General features: G+C 47.1%; 1 protein-coding gene across 1 annotated transcript; it reads right to left on the bottom strand.

Annotated features, from left to right (window-relative positions):
* Positions 1-20,325: 20,325 nt before the first annotated feature.
* Positions 20,326-21,003, bottom strand: DNAJB8 (DnaJ heat shock protein family (Hsp40) member B8; the record flags this gene model as incomplete). Its single annotated transcript, XM_080625172.1, has 1 exon — positions 20,326-21,003. The coding sequence occupies one exon, from the start codon at positions 21,001-21,003 to the stop codon at positions 20,326-20,328; it is 678 nt and encodes a 225-aa protein (XP_080481298.1).
* Between the last annotated feature and the right edge of the window lie 226 nt (positions 21,004-21,229).

Here is a 21,229-nt window from a genome sequence, read left to right as displayed (position 1 = left end):
AGTGCCTATCTATAGCCTCCTACAATGCTCCAAGCTCTGGGTACCTTCAGTTTCTTATTAACTTCACTGGCGTTCAGCATCCTCAGCACCAGGCAGGTCTGGTCCCCAATAATGTACAAATGTACCAGCACTCTTTAGCATTTTAAATGTATGCACTGAATGCTACTTTTAATAGACACTGAACAGGACCATGATTTGCAGTTAAAATAAACACAAGATAATTTAATAGAACACACTATTGGAGTCACAGCCTCCACAGGGTATTTCTCTCTGTTACACTATCCAAGTACTGGAGTTTATTGCACAGTTTACTATGTGGCATCCAAAAATCTTCTATAAATAGCTGTTGATTTGCACCTAGGAATCATTTTAGGGAGAAAGGAGGGCAGGAGCCCTAGGCTGATTCTTTGATTAGGGGGGGCCTTAGGAACATTTGTGCTCCATAGAGCTGGCATCCCTTTGCCCCCCAGCCCTCATCACAGCCTGTGCCCTGTGGTTATCCCCACAGCAAAGAGGAGGTTCCCCCATTGGTGGTGATGCCTGTCCCTGTATTCTGCTCTCAGGCCTCTCTTGCCCTTTGAAGATTCCCTATTGTTTGGGCTATTAACATACTTTTGGGGTGGGTGTTTATCTCTTTTTGCAACTTTTACAGCCATGCACTGTTAAAGGAAACCCCACACAGCTCTGTGCCAGCAAGTACCACCGGAGCCCTTTGGTGAGTGCAATGCAACTCTGGGCAGCTTTTCCCTTTATTTGATCAGCTTCTAATACCTAACAGTTCTGGGAGTAAACATTTATAGATCAAATCAAACGCTCGCAAAAGGAAGCACTCTCGATAGATTAGAAGCTAAACTGATCTAAATTAGAACAGATGCAGAGATAACCTTGCCTGGCTAAAAAGCATATACTTGCGGTTGCACGCAGATAATTAAATGAATGAGCCCTTTTCTATTGAACAACTGATGTGCAATTGATAAACTTAATTAATAATTAACTTTTTAATTAAATATCAATTTAAAACAAGTGTGGTAATATGCCACTCGCATTTAATTTTGCTGCCTTTCCTTCATTAAAGAACTGTCATTAGGGTTGCAGGTATCTGTTTAAGATGCCTCTGTGCACTGCGCAGGGAATAAATGTGTCCGCTGGGCAATTGCCAGTTAAGAGATGGTGATAAACAGCACAACCAGAGACAGAGTAACTTCGGAGAGTCAGAAGTAACCACAGATGAATGGTGCATCCCTGGTTGTGGCTTTCTTAGCATCAGAAGATGACCTACCTAGGCTTATGCCCTTGTTTGCTGCGGAGGGGCAGCAATGAGTATGGAAGAGCTGAGCCCTCTTCATAACAACTCTTTGGGAAGAAGGTCCTTCCCAGCTTTATGTATGAAGTGGAAGCCAAGACTGAACATCTCAACCCTGGCCTACGTTGAGGGGAGGGAGATCCATCAGTTATTGCCTTATTTCAGCAAAGCAATCCTGAATAAGTGAGGGGAAGCTGCAGTCTTTTTGCATGTGTCTTCTCATATGGTGCTTTAGTGCAATTCCTATTAGTGCTAATGGGGTAATTGGCTCCCCTCAATGTGAACTCCCTATAATGCATCCATGTAACTTGATTTGAGAGTGTAAATCCTATTAGCCTGAATGGCGATCTTTTCTGTCTCTAATTCACCCATTTGATCCGGGGAGCACTAACAGCCGATCTCGTCTCCCTTTGAAAGCGATAAAGAGGCATCTGACTTCCGTTAAATGGGGTTTGCAAACGTGCAGGAGGGTCTCACATCTCTGGGTTGGTGCCCCCCACCGTGAGTCTGCCCTTGCAGGCATGTGGGCAAAAGGGATATTGCTGCAGGGCAGCCAATAGGTGCTTTTCAGTGGGCTCCCCATGCCTCATCCCAGCTGTGCTCCTTTATCTATGAAAAGTACAATACTCCCTTCTGTATAGAAACTTATCTAGAGAGCTCAGCTGGGATTTATGTACCTAAATACAATGTAAGAGACCTGAAGCAAGCAGCTCCTATGCAGTCTTGTCATCCCAGTTTGGGATGGTTCCTTCTGCATGCCTAGTAAGCGCTTACAAGGAGCAATGAAATATGCAGGAAACTGGGGGAAAAAAAGGTGAAAGGCTGCTAGAATCATTTCCACCAACCCTATGTCTGCCAGCAACAAGGAGAAATATTCGAGCACCTCACTGAGGATGTAAGAAAATCTTTCCGCTATGGTGGCGGATCTGAGTGAAGATTAAGGGTTGCTTTTATTTGTTGTTAATGTCTTGATTTGTTTCCAACTGAAATAAGTAGGGTAGAGAATAAGCCAATGGGCTCTTGAGCGTCTTTCTGCAATGTGGGGCTTGAAGCCAATTGGAAATGACTCCTCAGAAGGTACCATCATGGACACAGCACCAGACACCTATCCGGTCGGAATACACCACCGATGAAAGGATGATTTCTTTTCCTGCTCTCCTCATAAGAGGATATTCTCGCTTCTCCACATGTGAAGGGAAGATGGGTCCCTCCCATGGGGAATGTTACTGCTGGCCACCACTTCCTTTCTGAAAGCCCCATTTGAAAAGGAGGAAATAGTTGGTGGAGGAAGTTCCTGAAAAGGAATCTTTCAAATCCTTATTTGTGTCAGGTTTTTTTCAGGGGACACCCAATATGATGGAAATAATTGGTGTGGCTGCCTTAAGTGATGGAAAAACTGCAGAAAATGGCAAAGAGTGTGACAGCAAGAAAACCGGCTTATTCTCCATTTATTGTACAATATTTATCATCAACCCGTTTTGTATATTTTGCTTTCTTTTGTGTAATCTTATCATCACTGGGGTTGAAAACGATGTAATTTTTGCTCCTTTGAGTAGTTGCCAAAAAAGCACTTACGTCCGAGTATTAGTGTATCATTTGGCTAGCACATCACATAATGGTTTTTTTACAGCAAGTATTTAACCATGTTTTCATCCTGTGGGAAAGAATGATGGGTCTGTTTTGTAAAAATAAGACCTTGTGGCAATGTGGACATGCAAGAGATAGAAACATAATGCGACAAATTAGTTTCAACACACAGAAATGAAGTAGTCCAGGCTCCATATACATTCAGCAGTGCTGGTTCCTCTCTCTCTCTCTTTTGTCTCTCCTTTTTTCTCTTATTCTGAACCATATTGTTGGATTTTATGGGAAAACTTTGCAAGCAAAAACTATTAGAATTCAATGAGCCTCATATTTGGTTTGGGCACACAAGATGTTGCACTTGTATTACATACATACATTCATGTTTGTGTATGTATGTATGCATATAGGCAAAAATAGCATTTGTGAGTGCATGTGAGAGAGAGAAGTGTAGTTGTGGGTACCAAGCAGATACGATCAAATTCATCCGTTTGTGTGACTCGATGCAAGTTCATGGTGTCACAGCAAGAACCACATTAGTTTTATTACAGGCTGAAAAGATGCTTTTGGGCTTTAGCAGCAGCAGGAGTATTGTGAAGCAGGAGAAATCTGATCATTCTAATTTCCTTGCAGAAAGCAAGAGCTGGAGCACAAAATCATTTGTCTTTCGGATCTTCAGAAAGAATTGAGCAGGTAATCGTTAGAATTTGAGGTGATCCTATCAAATCCCCCCCCCCAAAGAGTGGTTAAGTGAATCTCTAGTATTAAACCCCACCATTAACTTGAAAGCCATTCATGCTGCAACCCACACCTTTCCCTCCTGCGTGTTTTACAACCTGTCCCCAGTAACGGTCCCTCTCACCTCTGCCAGGACTAAAGTCAGAGTCACAGTTTTAAAGCTCTCCCATTTCTAAACTTTATTATTTTTATTAAATTCCCCAGTGAGTTGTGACCAGGATTTATTTTCCTTTGTCCATAAAAATTCACCAGGATACTCCCAGCCTTTGCCAAGGAACCGTATGATCCGTTTGATGTCCACCTTCCTCCTTCCGAGCAGCCGCTCACCCGTTTGTGCTGTTACGTGCACATTAGTGTTTTGTCATGTCTGAATTCAGACCCACAGTCTGGAGATGCCAAGTACGTGCCTGACTTTCCTTCTGTACGAAGGAGTGGAGTGGAGCATATGGCTGCATGGTTCCTACAGAAAGTAAAAAATGCCATTCAGCAAATTTATTGGGGCTTTATAGTGAGTTATCATCAGGAGTTGCACTAAAATGCAACTCAGAAAAAAAGGGCTCCGTAGCAGAGACTCCATGATGGAACAGGCTTTTTGTGTGTCTTGTCTTTGCTAATTTACGGCATTCCATAACTTCCAAAAACATCAGTGAATTGTTTTCTGAAAGCCTTTCATCCTGAAAGGAACTGAGAAATCACTGCTGCTGGTGTGGGCTGAGTCAGGGTGCTCCCAACCTGCCCTTTGGGTGCCCAGGATTCCTTTGAATGAAGGGGGTTTATCATAACAAAAACATGCTCAGGGAGGGTTTCTCCAGACTTCAGAACTATTTTGCTTTGAAAAACCTGGAAAGCCCCTGTTGCACCACCACAAAGGAGCCATTAGAAAGATGAGATGGGAGAGGGGGGATGAGGACCATCCCAGTGTCTGCAGTCCCACGGAGGATGACGCATGAGCTATGGCCTGCAGGAGGATGATGTGCCCATTGTTATCCTAAGCAGTGTGCTTTCCCAACCAGTCTTGCTTTAGGTGTGAGGGGAGCTTCACCTTTCCTGTGCTGTGAGAAGAGTGATTAAAAGCAAAGGAGAGAAGGTGAGTCAACAGTGACTACAGGCCATGCATAAATTCCTAACAAATGGCTGGCAGGGGAGATAAATAGCAGAAACCTGAAGCAGCCTGATTTTACTTTGAGCAATGCTTTATCTCCACGGAGAAGTCACCACTGTGTTATATCATTTCCTCTCCAGATATGGCCGTGGAAGAGCAAGACCTTCCCCTGATGTGACAGCACAAGCAGTTGGGTGTTGTTCATGGCTGCTTTGGGAGTGTCATCAGCCATAACAGAGCAAAGACTCAGGGCAGGAGGTGTAACACAGAGAAGAGCTAATAAGTGACTTTTGCAGTAGTGTGAGCAAGTCAAGCCCTCCAGAAAATGATAGGTGAGGTAGGAGTTTGCTCAGGAGTGGTGTCCTGCCCGAAGGGTATAACCAGGCAGGCAGGGAGATAGGAGCAAACTTGCAACGCTGGATTTTTTTGGAGGGCTTGTGTTATCCTTGATAAAAATCTCGTTGGTATTTGGGGCAGAATGGCCATGCTGGACACTCCGCCTGCCTCTTCCGTGCTCCTCCATGACTGCTCTGCCAAAACCCCAGCATTCAGTTATTCTTGCTCCAAATAAAATGCTTTATCCTGGATACGTTTTCTCATGTTGTCACAGTGCCTATTGCAAAGTGACTCTGCTCCTAGCAGGACTGAGCTCCTTCAGGGTCCCCGTCCCGTGCTGTGCCAGCCCTGGGGACACTGCTCCTAAGCCGTGTTCCCTGCCAAGCCCTTCTCTGCTGCCCCGTGCAAACCCCGAGCGTGTGCAGCCCAAATGCAGCAGTGATGGTCACCACCGGGCTGTGCATCTCCAGCCTCCCTTCTAAGTGTCTCTGCAATAGATGTCTTGTGCAGAAAGAGGATTAAACACAATTCAAGCTTCTAGAAGAAGCCCTGTTTTATGTGGGGGTTTTGCTGGAGAAAAAGCCCTTCCCCCAGTGAATTCATAGTGATTTTTTAGGAAACAGGCTCTTTTGCGGGATCTTGTGAGCTGCCAGGAGCCGAAGGACTGTGCAGAGCCTTGTGTTGCCATCAGGGTTCAACAAGGTGAGTTCCCCCGAGAGGCCAAGATTGGTTTTCTTGTTTAATGCCTTCTCTTGTTTAAACTTGGGGATTTCAATGGCCCATTTCTCTCTTCTTTCCTTTTCTTTTCTCCTAAATGTTTATCTTCATGTCTGAAGTATTTGTGAACTTTGCTTTTCTATCCCTGTAAAAGGGCATCTTTTAGATAAGTTCTTGTTTCTTTCATTTTCCATCTGTAATTGCAGGGACGTAAGAGAAAAAACATGCATTGAGCAGTCATCTGACATGAAGTTATGGTAAATATATTTGCTCTTCCTGTTCCCTCTTTACATTGACTTTCCATTTTAATATCCTGGCATACACGTACAAATATATGTGTATGGATATGACTGGCAACAGATAACATAGGCTAATGGTAGAGAATGTTGAGGGGTGGGAGCCAGTTTTAAACTCTATTTAATGTGGTTTTCTAAGTGTTTTGACCCCCCAGCACGTGACAAGTACATTCACTGAGAGCCAGATGAATTTAGATGTCAGTTTTGAGATGACAAATGCTGCAACGAGTGATGCAAGTGACAAAAAAATGAGTTGCAGAAAATTGATGTATCCAAACCATTGCAGCCTCTTTACTTGCTGCAAGTAAGGGAGAAAGCAAGATTCATTTAATAAGTAATTCAAGCCAAATGATTTGCCTAGTTGCTGAAGGAGCTAACAGGGTGTCTGGATTTGTGTGCTGGTTTGGTTATACGTAATAGTGCCGAGGAGCACATTGCAGAAAAGCTGGGGGTTTTGGAAGGAAGCACCAGCAATTCTCAGGGTGATATAGTCTGTGTTTGGAACTGGATGAGCTTTAAGGTCCCTTCCAACCCAAACCAGTCTGGGATTCTATGACATTTCTGTACCAGCGCAGCTGAACATCAGGGCTGATGCATTCAGGGAGCAGACAAGGATGGTCAATACAGTGTGTCCAGCACGGCACTGGGGCTGCATGCCCCATGTGAGAGTGTCAGGAGAGCTTCTCATGGTCCCCTGTGCTGCAATAAGCAAACTGCTCTGGTCCTTTTCCACCCTCAGAGGGGAAAGGGATGCAGAGCATGCTTGGAGGGCTGCTGGCGCTGCCCCTGTGGGGATGGCCATGGGGCTGCTGGTGCTCAGCGTGCTCCAGCCTCACCACCTGCACCGGACGGGAAAGGCTTTCCCTGTCTAAGACCCAGCAGCTGGTGTCTGGAGGCTGCCGGGGAGCGAGTGTCTGATGTGTAATTTGAACTGGATTGTGAGGGCCTCGTAACCCTGCTGCAGCCGCTGCTGCCGCCCTGGTGCCGGCACCCTCGCCCCTAGGTGACCAGGGTGCTTGTACAGCTCCAGCCTGGTCCAGGCACCCTCCAGCCTCCGCCCCGCAGGAGCTGTGGGGCAGAGCTCACTCTTGGCACATTATCCTGGTTTAACTCCTCTCCCGGTGCTTTGCATCGAGCTACTGAAACCCGTTTGTTCGGCAGACACAGAAACTTGACACTGATGAGGATGAGCAAGGGAAGGGAAAGACCTGTTGTTTCCAAGGGTGAAACTTGACAGCAAATGCTGTCTGCTGCAGAGCTCTTTGGGAAAGCTGTTGGTATCTTGGGATGATGCTGTTATGAATGGGGCCAACATGGGAACTCATTTCTGGATCTTCTCTTCCTTGCTTGGAAACATTTGGATCTGCCATGCTTGACCAGAAAATCACAAGGAGAAACTTCCTTGCGCGCTGCTCGTGGGCTGGATGGGACCCTTCCTGGTCCAGGCTTTCAACACAGTCCTTTAGTTAGAAGAAAAGTGGTGCTAATAGGGAAGACAGGCCAATGAGTTTTGGTGTTGATCCCAGCACCAAAATGCTGATGCACAAGCCAGACTCTAACCCCACTGAGGTTTCCATGGAGCTTGGATAAACCGTGTCCGTCTTGGTCTCATTTTATAGCATGGAAATCGGAGTGGGTTTGGAATATGTAGTTGGAAAACCAGGTGCAGCATTGATCCAAGTTCCATTTTATTCAAACAACCAGATCTTAGAGAGAGGGGGTCTATGGAAATGGGCTTGGCAGCAGCAAGAAGAGGCCCAGTCAAACTTCCTCAGTACCAGCAAACTCCCCCAGCCTTCCATACAGTTCAGAACCGCCTCTCCAACCCAGGGACCCCCTTGGCTATGGGGTTTCTGTGTCACAAAGGCTGGCTCTGACAAACATTTTTAGAATCACCATCTGTCAGCTTTTCCTTCAGGGATCCCCATTTACAATAGCTTGTATCCAGGCCATGTGCAAATCCCACTGGGCTGAAACTTGGCCGTGCGCAAGGTTGGCCTGGATGCAATTAACAAACGCAAAATTTATTCAATTTAGTTTGGCCAAAAATATAAGATTCTTTTGTTTGCAGATGCTGAAGTGGAGCTGCCTTTCCTAACTTATCAAGGACAAGGGAGAAAATAACAGCCAACCCCAAAGTCATCCTAGAATTCAAATTGAGCTGGAAACCTACGCACCAAGTAGTTTGTGAAGCTTAGAAATGGAGTCCATTTCTTCTGATCGCTTTTCATTTTTGCTGCTGTTTCTGAGCCTCATTGTTCTTGCTGGGCTCTAGACAGAAACCCTGAAACATCAGAAGAAGAAAACCAGCAGTTGTGGCATCTAGGGGGGCCCAGCAGGAAGTACTGGAAATCTCATGGGAATTCTTCAGTTCTAGGAGATTTGGAGAAATGTCTGACCCAAATCCCAGAGTTGGAGGTTAGGACTGTTGTGGCAGCACAGCTGAATTGCTTTGGTCTGGAGATCTGCCTGGAAACCTTGGAAGATGGGGATGTCTCTTGATTGTCCATCCAGGCTTACCGTTTTTTAGGTGTTATCTGCCAGACTCAAGCATGATAAACCTCATGGTGCCTGATTCCTCTGTCTCAGAATGTTGAAGGTCCGAGTCAGTCCTGCAGCCACATCTTTGTTCCCTAGTTCCCACAGAAGCACCAGACCACGTAACTTATTCCCATTCTCCCTGCAGGAGATTGTAAAACAGAATTCATACCTTCAAGCACTTTGAACCCCTCCCTACTCCACTGACCCCTGGTCCAAGGAGGCTGCAATACTTCTACTTGAGCTCTGGGATGAGGAGCTGAAGGAGAGGTCCTCTGCACATACGTAGGAGCAAGCAGACCTGGGACCAGCAGCTAATGCAGCACAAGAAGGATCAGCGTGGCATTAAATATACTTGTACGTAAGTATCTCCAGTGAGAGGTCATACTGGAGCATTTCATAAAGATGGGTTTTATTAGTTAAAGGGAAGCTGCCCCGGCCACCTCCAATGAAGCAAACACCCAGGGGTGCTGGGGATGTTTGGCCAACCAGCCCTTCTCCATACCTTCCAAACCTCCCTGCTGCTGGGAGCGGATCGGGTGGGATAAACCCATTGGTGCCCTCAGCAGTAGCGGGGCCATTGCTGTTGCAGTAGTTAGTATGCTGGGGCTGTGCAGCTCCTCTGCCATCTTCATTCACCCTAGAAATGTGGAGTTTGAATGGTTTATCTCTATTAATCACCAGCTCAAAAAGCTTTGTGCACCAAGGGCCGCAGATAATTAACTTCACTATACTGCTTGTCTTATCAGTATCAACCTCTTGTCCTCCTGTGAAATAGTTAAAACCATCAGCCCCTTTTTACTTTTCCATTTAACTCTAATGCTTTAACACTGATGTTCTAAATGGCCCTGCGATTCAGACTTATTAGACAAACCTTTCTTTCTGCATCTCTTATATTTTTTGATAATTGGCCATGTATGTTTCTAAGGGGCTCAACAGCTTTTCATGCCACTATACTAATAATTAAAGGTTTCTCAGAGCCTTTCAGATTTCTCTTTACCTTCTTTTCTTTGATAAGTATAATTTGCTCTTTAATTGGGGTGGGGGAAGAAACGTGGTAATAGCAATAAGCTGACTGCACCGGAAAAGGTTTTGTTTAACGAAATTCTCTAGTTTTAAACAAATCTTCACTGTTTCCCTATTTTTGTCCTTTCTCCTGCTGGAGCTCCCCTCCTTCCCACTGTGTAAAATGCTGTAACAGTCCAGTGAGAGGACAGGGGGAGGCAGGAGTGGGAAGTGAGATGTGGTGCAGGCAGGGTGGTGATGGGGGATCTGTTCTTCATGATGCAGGGGAAGTTTAGATTGGATATAAGGAAGAAGTTCTTTACTGTGGGGGTGGTGAGGCACTGGAATGGGTTGCCCAGGGAGGTTGTGAATGCTCCATCCCTGGCGGTGTTCAAGGCCAGGTTGGACAGAGCCTTGGGTGCCATGGTTTAGTGTGAGGTGTCCCTGCCCATGGCAGGGGGGTTGGAACTGGATGATCTTAAGGTCTTTTCCAATCCTGACTGTTCTATGATTCTATGCTGCTTGGTTTAGCTCTTTGCTTTGCTAATGTCCCCATCCTCTTGGCTCTCTCAGTGGATGCTGTGGCCGTTACCTCATGGTGCTGGCAATGGAGCATCACTCACTTGGTGCTGTTGCAGTTTCAGCCTTTCATATACATGTGCCACGTTGTTTTTCAGGGTTCTTTTCCTCTGGAGGCTTTCTTAGTCCCATCCCTCTGCCATCTAACTCCATGTTCTACCCTCTGTGCTAGCAGGATGCGAATGTGGGTCTTCGTGCATCTCATGCTATCATGCTATCAGTGGTCAGTGGTTGGTATCTGCTGCTGTGCTCACCCCCAGATCTCACAGGCATCCCACCATACCTGGTAGCTTGGGGAAACCGAGGCACGGGGGACTGTTGTGATATATATATATAATATAAATATATATATTTATAAATATATAAATATAATATAATTTATAGAATAATTTTTAATTAAATTTATATTAAATTTTTAATAATATTATATAATATAATATAAATTATAAAATAATTATAAATATAACATAAATATATATATATATAATATAAATACAGAGCTCACGTTCCCACTTCTAGTCCTGTGCTGCAGTCCCAACCATATGCACCTGCTGAGAGATGTAAAACCCAAAGGACCCCCCCCAACTTGCTCTTGCTCCATGCTAGTGGGGTCTTTTCTTCTGTCTTTGCTTTTTACCAGCTCATACTCCTCATCAGCAAGCAGCATGGTCTACTCTTGCATTTCACTTGCAACGCAGGCCTGTGCTCACTGCCTGGCTTTGCTGAGGAACAAAATAGCCCTCAATGTCCCTCTGCCTCCCTGTGTCCACCCTGGTGTGTTGGGTGCATGAATCTCCTCTGTGTCCCATCTGTTACCTTCTGGTCTTCAGATTGCACCTCTCCCTGGTTCATTTATAGCATCACAAGGGATTTAAAATAGCAGTGATTCCAGATAGCAGAGAGTTTCAAACCAGGTGGGATGAGTGGGTTTGGGAAGTGGAGTGAGACAGATGAAGGTTCACTGTGGGAGTGCTATCCAGAAGCATTTCTCTATTCTGTGTGGTTTCATCCTCTGCCTCTCTCACAAGCCCTCCCTGCCCATTCCAGAGAGCTTTCCCTTCATCTCATGCTTTCCTTACTTGAGTTTCCCCCTTTTTCTTCTGCCCCCAGGTTCTCCAGTTCTCACATCAATGCCATCTCTTCCATCTTTAGGTCTGTTCACTCTCAGCTTGTTTCTTCCATCTTCTCTTACAGGGACCCTGTTGTGGGGGTGACACAGCTGGGGTCTTTCCTTAGCCCAAAAGCTATCCCACATGGAGAGCAGCTCCTGTAGCTCCCTGGAGGCACCATCCTGCATCTGCAGAGGATAATGAGACCTTTGGACAACCTGCTGGACCTTCCCTCAGCCCCATTACTGCCATGGCCATGTCTACTTCCCTGGATGCTGCTTGGCTCAGGTAAGGTGTTTTGGGGGTCCTGGAGGTGGTGGTAGTGGGGGGGATGCAATCTGGAGTACAGGGACTCTGGTGCTGGGACAGCCTGTCTGTCTCCATTCACACCGGTGAGGCTGTTTGGGCTCAGAGGACCCAATACCTTTGGTCTTCACTAAAGCTGCTCTGACAAATGTTACCCAGTAACCCCCATACTAATTTTTAAATTAATTAATTCCAACTGCCCATCTCTTTTCATGTTTATACGTTCAGCTGGTGTTAATGCTCTTGTAGGACATACACTAGTGTACATTCCTAAATCCCAGCTCCTGGAGCCATTGATGGGAGGCTCTTTAGCTTTCCTTCAACACAAAATACTTACGCAGCTGAGCACAGAAGGATGGAAGTGTGACCCCAGTGCTCTGAAAGGTTGTCCAGAGAAGAATATCCAACCCTGTTCTAAGGCTTGTGGTTTTTACAGCACCTCTTGACGTGCGGAGAAGGTGCAAGCAAAGGGAAGAGCTTCTACATAGTTTTTGACTGTTGGATATGGGCAACATGGAGTTGTGTCAATTTGCAGCAACTCTTATCAGTGCTAATATTGAAATACAAAACAAGTTCATGCAGAAATCAGTCAGTTATTCTTTGAGTGAAGAATTCACACAACCTGTGATCTGCTCCAGGATTAATCTTCATCAGGGGAGGAGAAAGAAAAAGTCTTGTGGTACCTCCGTTGTGAATAATTCATCCCATCCTTACTAGTGTGGGTGCTAGGTGACCCCTTTGCTTAGCTCCCACTAGGCTTGGGCAGGAGCATGGGATGCCTCCCACGTCTCCGTTAGCTGCTGGGGGTTAATAGGGGCACTCAACACACACAAGCAACACTCTAAGGGGGGTCAGGGGTCAGCCAGCACATTGTGACCTAAAATTGGACAGCTTTTACTCATTTCATATTAGGTGACACCATTTCTCTTTGGCCAAGTGCCTTGCTCAGTGCCTGTGCATGGTGCTGCGGGAGCCCAGCAATGACTGGACACAGCAATGACCCCCTGCACAGATGCATGCTTTGCCCTTATATTCCATATCCCAAACTACTACCCAGTATCACAAGGGGAAATGAAAGCCAACAGTGGCTGTTGAACTACTGGCCCCTGCCCCTCTGCTGCCTCAGGACAGATTGGAGATGCTCAATTCCAGATAATTTGTACTTTAACCCACCAGGTCCTGGTGCCGTGTTGCAGCATTTCAAAACCTTCCAGCTCACCATGGGGCCTGGCTGCATCCGGGCTGCGGGAGCACCAGCATCCTGACCCTGCTCATCCCCACTTGTCACCGTCTATCCCATCCAGGGATTTATTTTGGGTAACTGAGATGGAAATAGCATACGATCTCTTCCTGAGCTCCGACCAACATCCCTGGGAGTTCTCACTGATGCTCCAGTTTTCTCCCCTTCCCCAGAGGGAAGGCTTTGAGGGCAATTCTCTTATCTCTGCTTGTTTTGTTTTGGTATCTCAGGCAGCAGAGTGTCTCAAGGTGTCTCTCCTCTTTCCTCCTTTCCAGTTGTCTGTTTCCCTCCATCACTTTGTCACCCTTAGCTGCTGGTTAGTCTCTGATTTCCTGCTCCTTCTCCCTATTTCAGTCCATCCGTCATTTTCCCTCAGTAGCCCATGCTCCTTTCTCTCTCCCACTTCTTCTGTCTCTTGTTTCTCCCTCGTTTCTCTTTTTTGCTTTTCCCCCCTAGTGTCGGAACTTCTTTCTTTGATTCCCCCCCTCCACCTCCCACCCTTTATAGTGCTGTTATCTGTGATTTTGGCAAAGAGCACATTTATTGGGGAGGAATATCCCCATGGCAACGCAGCAGATGGTGACTTTTGATTAACTTGGCTCTTTTTTTTTTTCCCCCGACTGCCAAATCACAATCCGTCTTTGAAATTAAATCAGGCTGTGATAGCATCAGTTGTTCTGGAGAGGGGACGAGAGAGAAACAAGACTGAAGTATTACAGTGGGAGCCAGGATGTAATGCAAATTGGTGTTTTTTAACCCCGGCAATAAACCCCCCGTTCATTCGGGAGGAGCCACAGAGAGGGAAGGATGAAATAAAAAAATAAGGTTAAACAAGTGTTATCACCCCACACGGGCTCCTCGCTCTGACCACGCTGGAGAGTGTCTGTAACACCGCTGTCACTCCTTGCCAAGTCACTTGGTGCTGCTGGGCCTCATTCTGCAGCTGCTGAAACGCCATTGAGGGTTTTCCTCTTGTCATCATGGGTGGTGGGAAGAAGCCAGGTTCTTCACTGAGCAATACAGACAACTATTTACAGGGGTGCAGTGTCCAGAGTGGGAAGGAAAGCATTAGCAAGCAGCAGGGGGAAGGAAAGCAAGCGGCTCCTGGAAGGCATTGGTGGGAGGTGAGAGGAATTCAGGGTGAAGTGAGGAAGCGGAGGAGCTGGGAAGGGTAGATTGCATCACCCAGCCAAGATGCTGAGTGATCAAGGGCATGGGAAAGTGAGAAGCTGTCTGTAATGGCACCAGGGAGGTCTGAGCCTGGGGAAGGAAGGGCGCAAAGTTCTGCCAGCCATGGAGAGAGAGTTACAGGGCATAGCCCCATGGAAGATGGGAAGGCAGATACTGAAGTCAAACAGTAGAGAACTTTCTTGAATGCTTCAGAAGTGGGTGGTATTCAAGTCCCATGAGCTGCTTTGCCTGGTGCTTTTTGGAGGGTGACCAAAGGTGCATGCAGTTGAACGCTAATCATAGCCAAAGATAAAGGAGGGCTTGAAAATGAAAGCTGCAGAGAGGAGATGAATAAAGACCCAGCAATTTCATGGGAACTGACATGTTGTCTCAGGCCAGTCTGCTGTCCCCACTTACTGATGCTCCCCATGCAGGAGTTTAGAGGGAGGTTGTCTTTTCTCAGCGCTGGCTCCTTTGGATGCAGTGGGTTTAGCAGTATGGCTAACAGTAAATAAAGGGTCACATCCAGTTCTGGTGAGGTTGAGCTCAGATGGTGGAGTTTCATAATGTGCTGCAGCAGTTAATGCCCTTCCCTATCTGGGGTTGTAGCATCTGTATCTTCTGGTGCTATAGAAAGCAAACACATAAACACGTGGTGCTCCATATGAGCCTTCAGATACTCAAACTCTGTCCCTAGGCTCTCTTCGGCCTTTGCAAAGAGGTTCTAACTTTCCATTGCATAGCCTGTGAAGAGCTGTTTCTCCTGGAGGAGCTCTGATCTTAATGCAGGGTCCAAACCTGCACCCTTCTGCAAAATCTTAACGTTTATGGCATTGCCTTGTCCCTTATGTGAGGACAAATAATAAAGAAGCTCCCTCTACACTTTCTGAGAAGCAGCCCGTGTTCTCTTGCTCTCTAGGAGCCATCACCGCGTCTCTCCCACTGCTTTACTTAGTCAAACCAGAGCTTGTTCCTGCTCTGCTCCAGGGGACTCTGGGCTGTCTTAAGTTCTTCCAGGATGAGCTCTCTGTCCAATAGATAAAATTCTACTGCAGATGTTGTTGCTTCTGTTGGAGATCTCGGTTCAGGAGTGTTTTGTGTATGCTGCGTGTTATATCTGATGTGCTTTGAGGAGAAGATAAGGTTTGGGTGCAGGAGGTAAATCAGGTAAGGATGCCGCTGGAGCTTAATTACCAAGAGGTGTCTCAAGGCCTGATTCTTTCCTGTGAGACAGGAGCACAAAGGAGAGCTCCAGTCTGCAGGGTTATGTGTTGGTGGAAAGCATCAGAGAAGCATTTCATGAGCACAGTGGCATCTAAACCCCTGTTTGAATCTCTAGTCAGGGGCATCTAACCCGTGGTTCATTCTGTGTAGATGGTAATCCTAGTTTAGACAGGAACTTGTATCTGCTTGATGCTGCTTCTCCCTGTTTCGGACAGATTGCCTCTTGATTTCTTGCCCCAGGCACCTTGCCAGTGTCTGTCTGTCCCCAAATCTCTCTCTCTCTTGCTTGCATCTGCCCTTGCCCTGCACAAGTGCCTTGCAACCGTGCTCATCTCTTCCCTCACATGAGCACTCGTGCTTCCATCCAATGTGCCTTGCTGTGAGAGCCACACGTGGCTTGTGTGTGTGTTTGCCCTCTGGTACCATGGAGCTGGTAACCTCTAGCAGGAGGTGGGAGCTGCCAAAGGATGAAATCCAGACGTGCCTCGTGAGCTGCCCCTGCGGCTCATCCCGCTGGCACAGCGAATGTGTCCCGAGCACCCGCAGGGCTGTGATCCAGCCCCAAGAGCTGCTCGGAGCAAACCGGCTGTGACACCGCGGCACAGCGCTCGAGCCTCTCCGGCTCGACACCACATCGTTATAGATTGATGCCATGACACCAGCGCTCAAAATAGCACCAGGACAATTTGATTTCCTGCAGATCTCAGGATGGGGTCATAAAAACAGAGACTGTTCTGGAGAAATGGGATAGGGTGGAAATGTTTGTAGTGACATCACAGCCACTTCCATGCCAATGGCCTCCTACTGCTACAAACATGTGATTGTGATTTTGCTGCACGCTCCATCAGAAAAGAGCCAGGCTGGCCGGGGAGGCAGAGAGAGGGAGGCGAAGGGACGGAAATATTCTGTTCTTGTATCTCGATTCAAACATCTTACTATAGCCTCACAGCCCAGGGTGCTGGGTGATCTGTGGGTGTAGGAGTGGGACTATGGAGCTGAGGTTGCTGCCAGATCAGTGGAGCTCAGGGGGTTGCAGCAGCCTAACTAAGGGCTTGGATGGAGACCTTTGATTCTACAGTAGAGGATCGTGGTCTGCATTGGGGTCCTTTATTGCAGAGTTGGGTGGTCTCGTGCTCACTCTTCCTCACTGGTCCCATTTGTTTCTAACGTCACTTCTCTTGGCAAGAAAAACCTGTAGGCCTGAAATATGGCTGCAAAAGGCACTGCATGGCTGTTGTCTTTCAGGGGTTCTCATTATAGAGCAGAACAGATCTCAGTGTTGGAGTTTCACTCACAAAGCAGGGAGAGCAGGGGGGCATTTAAGTAGCTGGGGGTAGAGGAGGAAAGAAGGGAAAAAAGAGAGGAAAGAAATGGAGGGTCATAGAAAACAAAACTAGTTTGTGTCTGAGGACATTGCAGGAAGAAATCTCATGTTGGTTACCCCACAGAAGGCACCGATGGTTGCAAAGCCCATCTTTGGTAGCAAGATCCTTCCCGAGAAACAGCCCCCCTGGCTGCGTCCAGCATGTGTAACCTTGGGGAGCTGCAGAGGACATGGGAAGTGAAGGGATCCAGCTAATGCACCCGTCTATCAGATTAAGCTGTCAAAACCCAAACCGCTTCCATCACTGTCCGAGGAGAGATCCTCACTCCCTGCTTAATAGGATGGCAGCGCTCCTATTGCCACTCCAGGGAGAGGGGCCACTGTCACCACAATGTGCAGCAGGCAGCAAGCTTAAAATCCTATTAGGCAGAGACTAACAGTTGCAAAAAGAAAGCAGGTATCCCCTGGTGGGGGTTTAAAGATGTTTAGACATAATTTGATTTTCCAAGCAGATGTCATTATTGTTAAGCAGTTGCCCACTTGATATGTTCAAGTTGTTGGCTGTAATTGCTAAAATTAGCAGGTCTGTATAGAGCAAAGGTCAGTCGGTTAATATTGTGATTTAGTATTTTATGAAGTAATTCCAAATGCTTTTATGTATGTTTTTGGTTTTACAGCCTCAGCCCACATTAAAGTAGTTGTGGGGCCAGCTGATAAAATAATGCCTCAGCCTCTCCACGCACTTGGGTTTGGTGCTGCAGACAAGCAGGAGGCTTCAAACTGTCCCCCAGTGTGATGTGTTCAAGCAGAGCTGGTGCCTGAAATAAGCCCATTGTGTCCAATGGTTGCTGGAAGGACGAGGAGCTGGTTTCCATCTGCAGTTGAGCAAAAGGCTCTGCCACTGGTACCTATGGTCTTTGTAGGTGGATTGACCACACGTGCAAGTACACGCAAGCACCTCCAGCCATAAACGCACCTGAAAGACCAGGCAAGGTCCCCAGATACGGTCTTTTAGAGGGAAGATGCATTTCTGGAAGAGGAACAGAGAGCTGGAGCTGGGTGAGGCAAAGGCTCCTGGGCTGTGCTGTGGCTGGACATCTGGTGCTGCCTCCTCTGGCACTGCAGCTTCTGAATGGCATGAGAAACGGCTTCAAAAACTCCTTGAAGGTGTTACTGTTCCACTGGCAGCTCAGTGTCACTCTGATCCCATGACTGGGGACAGACAAGGGTTTTCTTCCAAGGCAAGGTTTGCTGGGGTCTGTTCATTTCTCTGTCAAAGACACAACCTGTTTCCGTGGTGGTTTGGGCACTCCTGGCACACCTCTTGCTCTTGCAGTGTGCAGGACTCTACTGACGCAGTCTGACCTGCTCTCCTCCCACCAGACCTTTATGGGTGTCTTGTTTCTTTAATCTCAGGAAGGGCAGCAAATTGTTTAGTGGCCTGCAGCGCACAGGGAGATGTGGAAGAGGATCTGCAGCTCCTCCTGGACTGGATGCTTACCAGGTGAGCTGGGTCCCTTCCTTATCCATGTTCCCATATTCCTAACCGCAGGTTTTGGTAGAGGCAGCTGCCAGAGGTGCCCGAGGAGCTCACTGCTGCTGCAGGCAGCAATGGAAATGCTCTGATGCAGGGATGGGAAAAGGAAGTACTTGCTCTTAGATGCTGCCTTAGATACCCATACAAGAGAGAGAATTGCTGACCCAAGGCAGGACAGGTCCAAGATGTGTGTAGACCTGCATATCTTGATCTCAGCTCAGGAAGTATTGATGTGCAGACATAAAAATATCCCATTAGAGATGAGGCTGAAGCAAAGTTTTAGCCCTAGCAAGCTGGAAGGGTTGAGGAGCTGGGAATTCCAACTCTGGTCCAGATTTCAGAACATGTTGTTTTGATCAAAGACCATTTCAGTCTCCAATCCAAAATGAGCAGTTTGGGAGGCTTGTTGGTTTGTTATTGGTTTTTTACCTTGGACTTCCTCAAAGTAGCATGAGGTGAATTCAAGAAGCCACCTCACATGAACGTGGTGTCCACAGAGAGAGTATGAGTAGAAATATTTACTTGTGTTTCTGCTGACCAAAATGATCTTTCTGTACCAAGCCCCTTGAATCTCTGTATCCTGGGTCCCAAACTGAGGACTGCTGATGGTTCCCAAGCTGTGGAGGAGCAGAGCACCTGGTTTGTCCCTGCACCAAGGCTTTCCCTGCTCCCATCAGTGGTGGCCTCCCTCTGTGAACCCAGCTTACACTCAGACTGCTATTTGCCTCCCAGTGCTGTGTCCTGTTCCTACTGGGAGAGGGATTCACAGGGACTTCACAGCCCTGAGCATAACAAATACAGTTTGGGTCTGGTTTCCCACACTGGGCATGGCATCAGTTGCTAAGGAAGGTCATTTAAGCTCCATTTTGCTTTTCAAAAGTAAAAATATTTTATTAAAGGGTGGCAGTGTTCTGGCTTATTCAACTTACTGCTTCATGTATGGAGCCTTCAGGAGGTTCACCACCTCCCAGTCTCCTTCAAAGCACGGGAGTCTGTTATTCCCATTTCACAGCAGAGGAAACAGATGCAAAGACCTGCCCAAACGCAGGCAGCAATTGCAATCTGGATTGGAGTGGAAATGGCCCTGAAAGCTAGCTCCAGTCTCCAGGGAGACATCAGTGGGCAGGGCAAGCTGGGAAACTCGAGGGGATGTAGCGTGGGACCGAACATAAGAGGCATGTAAGAGTTTAAATGCCTAAGGTGATCTGGCCAAGCACAAAACAAGGCTCAGTGGTTCATGTCAGCACAGGGGAGGGCGGAAACGTGGGGAGCGGGTTCTTAGCTCAGTGGAGGACGAAAGCAGCATGCTGGCAGGCTGTGCAAGAAATGCATTGTGAACTGGCTCTTGCAGCTGCGAGCGAGACAATGAGGATGGTAAAGCACCATCTAAGTCCTCACATCCAGCTTCGCACAAAGAGGGAGCTAAACTCAGCCCCCTGGAATCTGTTTGCTCATGGTTTGAATTTAGTTCTTTTTTGTTTGAATGGCTCCAAGCAGAAAGGGACCAGAGGTTGTCCAAGAGCCAAATTCACCTTCTCCCTGCTCACTTTCAGCCCCCAAGCTACACAGTGCTTCCATCAGGGTCTGTGGTCATAATTTACTGGGCATTTTCAAGAAAGCCCGAATTTTCTGCTCCAGTGTGAGGAATGGTATTTTCTTCCTGCCTTTGATTTTTCCTTCACCAGCCCCTCTCCTCCAGGCTCTGCGTGTCCCATTCAACCTCCCCACCTTCTTCTCTGTGCACAGAAACTTTTTCAATGAGAATGCATCTTCTTATACACCAGAGTAGGGTATTCGTCACTCAGCTTCCAAGTTGTGCATTAGGTTCCCACCACTCTTTATTCTCCCAGTTAGCAGTCTTCAAGATTGGCATTTCAAGGAGTGGGAACGAGACCTATAGCTTGTCATATTGCTCTCTTACCTGTCCGTCAACCACCCTGTCTCGTCTTGATATATCAGCTTGGACTCTTGCAAACCAGAAAGGTTGCATTCAGATAAATCTACTATACCTGTTTACTGAGCAAGCGCTATCACCTTACACAGGGTTAGTAGAGTCCCACTTCTTAGTTTAGCATAACTCCAAATCTTTTCCTGTGAAGTATTTGTTCCCAACCACTGAGAGGTCTGCATTGGTTGTGTTACTTATGTATGAGCATTTATTAATGCTACTTGTAGTAGATCACATCCATTGAACAATGAGAGCAAGACCACAGCTTGCAGCTAATGCTTGTGAGGGGGGCTGTTACAATTTCTGGTGGTCACAGACTTCAGCTTCCCATCTTCTTCCACTTCTGTTCTCTCCTGCCCATGCTCGATGATTCTCCGGGTGGTGATCCTCTTGCCATTGATCACTTTAGTAATGGTTAACACCGATCTGAAAACACGTGGCCCATCTCTGTCCTCAGCAAAGGTGGATTTGGGCTGCTTGCTGGGGCTGAATGAATTCCATTGCATAAATGACTCCATAAAATCAGAAAACAGGTTGGACCTTCTTCCTCTTCCATTATTCCTGTGCCAGTTTTCATCATTGTATCTCAGGCTACCAAAGGGGTCCCAGAAATCATGTGCAGAGGGATTCAGCCCTCCAAAGGCTTCGCTAAACATATTGAGATCATGGAATTCACAAGGGGAATTAAAGAAGCCGTTATCACCCACTGCGGAACCTCTTGCTCTGTGGGATCTGCTCTCCTTAACAGACTTGTCATAGAGCGATCGTTTCTGAGGGTCAGACAGAACCTTGTATGCCTCAGCGGCAGCTTTGAATTTCTTTTCAGCTTCCTCCTTGTTGTTGGGATTCTTATCAGGATGCCATTTTAGTGCCAGTTTGTGGTAGGATTTCTTAACATCATCCTGTGAGGCACTTTTTTTCAGTCCCAGGACTTTGTAATAATCCACCATTTCAAAGGAAACGAGGGGCTGTTTGGAAGATGCCTGGTACCTCTGGCCCACGAAGGATGTAAAGCCCAGGGATGACCAGTATGCAGAGACTCCTGGACACCTAGTGCTTCTGTGCTCCTCAGGGGTGGGTGGATGCTCGGTTCATCCCTTGATGTCCTTTTGCACCAGGAGGCCACACAGCAATTGCTTCCTTTGTAAGGCTGCTGGTGGTGAATTGTGACCTCGG

This window comes from Psittacula echo, assembly GCF_963264785.1.
Source record: "Psittacula echo genome assembly, chromosome: 9".
NCBI lineage: Eukaryota > Metazoa > Chordata > Aves > Psittaciformes > Psittacidae > Psittacula > Psittacula echo.
The sequence above is the reverse complement of the archived record's forward strand: the minus strand, read 5'-3'. Positions and strand labels throughout refer to the sequence as shown.